The sequence below is a fragment of the Limulus polyphemus genome, unplaced genomic scaffold (genome assembly GCF_000517525.1).
Source record: "Limulus polyphemus unplaced genomic scaffold, Limulus_polyphemus-2.1.2 Scaffold7572, whole genome shotgun sequence".
Taxonomy (NCBI): domain Eukaryota; kingdom Metazoa; phylum Arthropoda; class Merostomata; order Xiphosura; family Limulidae; genus Limulus; species Limulus polyphemus.
In genome coordinates, this window is record NW_013673182.1 from 18,713 (window position 1) to 22,653 (window position 3,941).

Consider the following 3,941-nt stretch of genomic DNA (forward strand, 5'->3'; position numbering starts at 1 on the left):
TTTTAACAATGCTGAACCTCGGGCCTATTTTAACAATGCTGAACCTCAGGCCTATTTTAACAATGCAGTACATCAGGCCTATTTTAACAATGCTGAACCTCGGGCCTATTTTAACAATGCAGTACATCGGGCCTATTTTAACAATGGTAAACTTCGGGCCTATTTTAACAATACTGAACATCGGGCCTATTAACGTTGAATCTTTAGTCACCAAGTTACCAACCGAGAAGCAGTTTAACTACAAGAAAACAAAAACAACAAAACATTGTTTTCAAACACCTAGTGTTATTTAATCTTAAAAAAACCTGGCGTGGGTTTAGGCCCGGCATGGTCTGATGGTTAGAGCGGATCGTGGGACCGTTTTATCGAACATGCTCGTCCTTTGAGTCGAGGGGGCGTTATAATGTGACGTCATTTTCACTGTTCGTAGGTAAAAGAGTAGCCCAAGAGTTAGCGGTAAATGGTGTTGACTAGTTGCCTTCCCACTAGTCTATCACTTCAAAATTAAGAACGGCTAGCGCAGATAGCTCTCGAGTAGCTTTGCGCGAAATTCAACAAAGAAATTTAATGTAAATCACAGATATAAAGTTATTTTTTGCGTATATTTTGGGCTGTGTGGAAATGTCACTTGACGAAAATTTCTTTATTGGTTTTATACATTTTTTGTTATTGTTGTCACAACTTATTTGGATATTCTATCTAGTTATTCTATTTTTATGTTAGATTTTTTGTCCAGCAATGGTATTACTTATAGCCTTAGACAAATTAAAGTCTAGGTGACATGTTTTTTTTTTAAATGCAAGGAAAAGCATCACCTGTAGTCCAAAGACTCTATTTTTGTTTCTGTAGCTGGTTGAACTTTTTTTTACAGCATGTTAACGTAGTATTTTTGAATTATCCATACAAATCATAACCAAATATGGAAATATCTGGTGCCAAAATGCTGCTGTGCAGTTTTATTTATTTATTATATTGACGACGAATTTTGTAATATTGTTTTTATCCAGCAGGTGGCTTCACGCGAAGATAACGTGCAGGAGGGATGGAGCCATCCAAACAGTGTTCCCCGGCAACGGAGAGCGTCCCTATTTCGGGAAATGGATCACAAGACTCCGGGGTTCTCTCATGGCCGACTGATGCGAGCGGCCTCTATAGCTCAAGATGTGGCAATAAGTTCTTCTTTAAAAGATCACTATAGGCTGGTTGTCATGGGGTCCTCACGAGTGGGTAAGACGGCCATTATTAAGCGTTTCCTGTACCAATCATTTACCGCTGAATATAAACCTACTGTAGAAGAGCTGCTGACTACAGAATATGACGTAAGAGGTGCCATCCTCAAACTGGATATTCTTGACACAAGTGGAAGCTACGAATTTCCTGCAATGCGACACCTGGCGATCAGCTCCGGAGATGCCTTTGTGCTCGTGTATTCCATTGACGATGCCGACTCCTTTGAAGAGGTGCGTCGCCTCCGAGATTCGGTGTTGGAGATTCGGTCATCGGGCGTCCCTATTGTAGTAGCCGGCAATAAAAGTGACCTAGAGGAGAAGAGGTCAGTACGGAAGGAATTAGCTGAAACCTTAGTATGTATAGACTGGGAACACGGTTTCGTCGAAAGCTCGGCGAAGGACAACATCAACATCTCCACCATCTTCAAAGAGTTGTTTCTGCAAGGTCATCTGGACTGCCCCAAACCTAGCTTTCCACCCTCGAGGGGGCGCAGGAGTTCACTTCCGGTCAACGCCATTCCTGTGTATTTTAAAGGAAAACATTCTCCAAAACGGAGCAGTTGTGCTCTATCTTGAACTATCTGGAAATCAGTGCTGACTCAACTCCTGTTTAATTCAGTTTGTGTTTTGTTTTATGTATAGGTAGAGACTTCTTCGTGCTGTAAAAACGTTGGTTCTTCTTCTTGTTTTCTTAGTGCAAACACAATGGGATATCTACAACATGTCCACCACGGGGAATTGAACCCTAGATTTTTATCCACAGAGGTATAAAAATATTGGAAAGGTTAATTAGTTAACACATAAATATAATTCAGTATTTTTATCATTGTATTCAAATATTTTGTACGTTGTTGGGGAATTGTTGGAATAAAAACGATGGGTGAAGAATGAATACATGCTTTGCAGGTGTCCTTTTTGGGTCACGAGTAAAGTTCAGTGTCACAGTTTAAACAAGTGAAGTCGGTGAGTGTCGTGCCTTGAGTTTAGATACACACGTGACTTCACGAAGTTGGTGTTTCGATGGCACGAGTTAGGAGAATCACGTGACTTCTTTACGTCAGAGCTTGACGTGCTGTGAGTTTAGATAAACACGTGACTTTACGAAGTTGGTGTTTCGATGGCACGAGTTAGGAGAATCACGTGACTTCTTTACGTCAGAGCTTGACGTGCTGTGAGTTTAGATACACACGTGACTTCACGAAGTTGGTGTTTCGATGGCACGAGTTAGGAGAATCACGTGTCTTCTTTACATCAGAGTTTGACGTGGAGCGACACAAAGAAAAGTTTAGCTTTATCCATCAATTTATTTAAAAACTTAAATGTATTTAAGTGTTTTATATGTGATTAGGTACGCTGTATATTTCCATGAGTCTGGTTCAATAAAGTTATTTTATCGTGTCATGAAATGTAAGTATATTAACACATTCTGACTTTTATACCGTTTATTTATTAAAAGCGGTTTTGTAAAACAAAAATAATGTTTAATTACTTTATCATTATCTTTACAGGCTTGAAGTTCTAACTTAATGTCTACCTTTCCCTGTGTTTTAACATTTGACTTTAGTTTACTTTAAAATTTGTCTCATAAAACACTTAGGTGGTCGATATAATGTCGTCTTTGAGACGACAGCAACCGTAAAAATCCTTCAAGAATTGAGACAGGTTACGATTGATCGTTTCTTGTGTTACAAGAAACAAGGGGGCGTTTTCTATCTTCCAACAAAAACATTGTGTGTGTTTATGTGCATAAAGAAACGTTTACACACAACCGAACGTAAGTCACATGAATTGGTTGGATTCTTAGATATTCCAATTGGCCGTTTAAAGTTTAGTATCCATGTTCTTATTGGTCAATACGAAACGTTGTTAAGATTTTGAGTTGGGTCTTTCGAATTCGTTAGCTTATTTGATTAGAACACCTACTATTTAAGTACAGAGACTGGTTCGAATTTCACACGGTACAATGAATGATACACTGCTAGTATTGTATCTTGCCAAAATTAATTAAAACTGTGAAAGCGACCAACCACGGTCCGTGATTACTCTGCCGATTAAATGTTTTCTTTACGATCTTAGTTGTAGTTATTTACAGTTCCGTTCACCGCCACCTAGTGTAGGTAAGATGAGTTAAAGAACATAATAACATGGCTACTTTCTGAAATGGGATATCCGCACAAAGCTACTCGAAGGCTGTTGACTAGCTGCCTTCCATCTGGTGAATTAGATAGACTTCGAGTAGCTTTGTGTGACAGTCAAATTTGGTGGTGGGTTCTATCTAATTCACCAGATGGAAGGCAGCTAGTCAACAGTACCCACCACCAAATTTGACTGTCATCCTTATAACGGATCATAATTTTGTCACAGCGAGACGTGAATCATATAGGCCACGCCCGGCACCGCTACCTAGTGAAATACCTCTCTTAGAAAATTACGATAATACTTATAAAAAATCTGTTTGCCTTTCATTTTTTGGTAACTTAGTTTGTTTAGTTGTTAAGCACAAAGCTATACTACGTACTATTTGTGATCTGCTTCAACGGGTATCGAAAGCCAATATTTAACGTCGTGAGTTTGCAGGCTGAGCCACTAGGGGGAAGTGACAGTTTGGAAAATGGTATTGATTGTTGTTTTAATACAATAATATATACTGAACTTGCTAAAACCAAGGAATTACACGTATAACTAATGGTTTTTAGGTTGCACAAAAACGAA

General features: G+C 38.9%; 1 protein-coding gene across 2 annotated transcripts in view; it reads left to right on the plus strand.

Annotated features, from left to right (window-relative positions):
- The window catches only part of LOC106474708 (dexamethasone-induced Ras-related protein 1-like), a 9,660-nt gene extending 7,042 nt beyond the window's left edge, over window positions 1-2,618 (plus strand). Inside the window, exon 2 of one of the 2 annotated variants that reach the window (XM_022403011.1) lies at window positions 1,008-2,618. In XM_022403011.1, the coding sequence (XP_022258719.1) occupies window positions 1,098-1,805 (708 nt within the window). In that variant the 5' untranslated portion in view covers window positions 1,008-1,097 and the 3' untranslated portion in view covers window positions 1,806-2,618. The remainder of the gene's footprint in view (window positions 1-1,007) is intronic. The other variant, XM_022403010.1, reaches the window with a different exon arrangement.
- The last annotated feature ends 1,323 nt before the right edge of the window (window positions 2,619-3,941 follow it).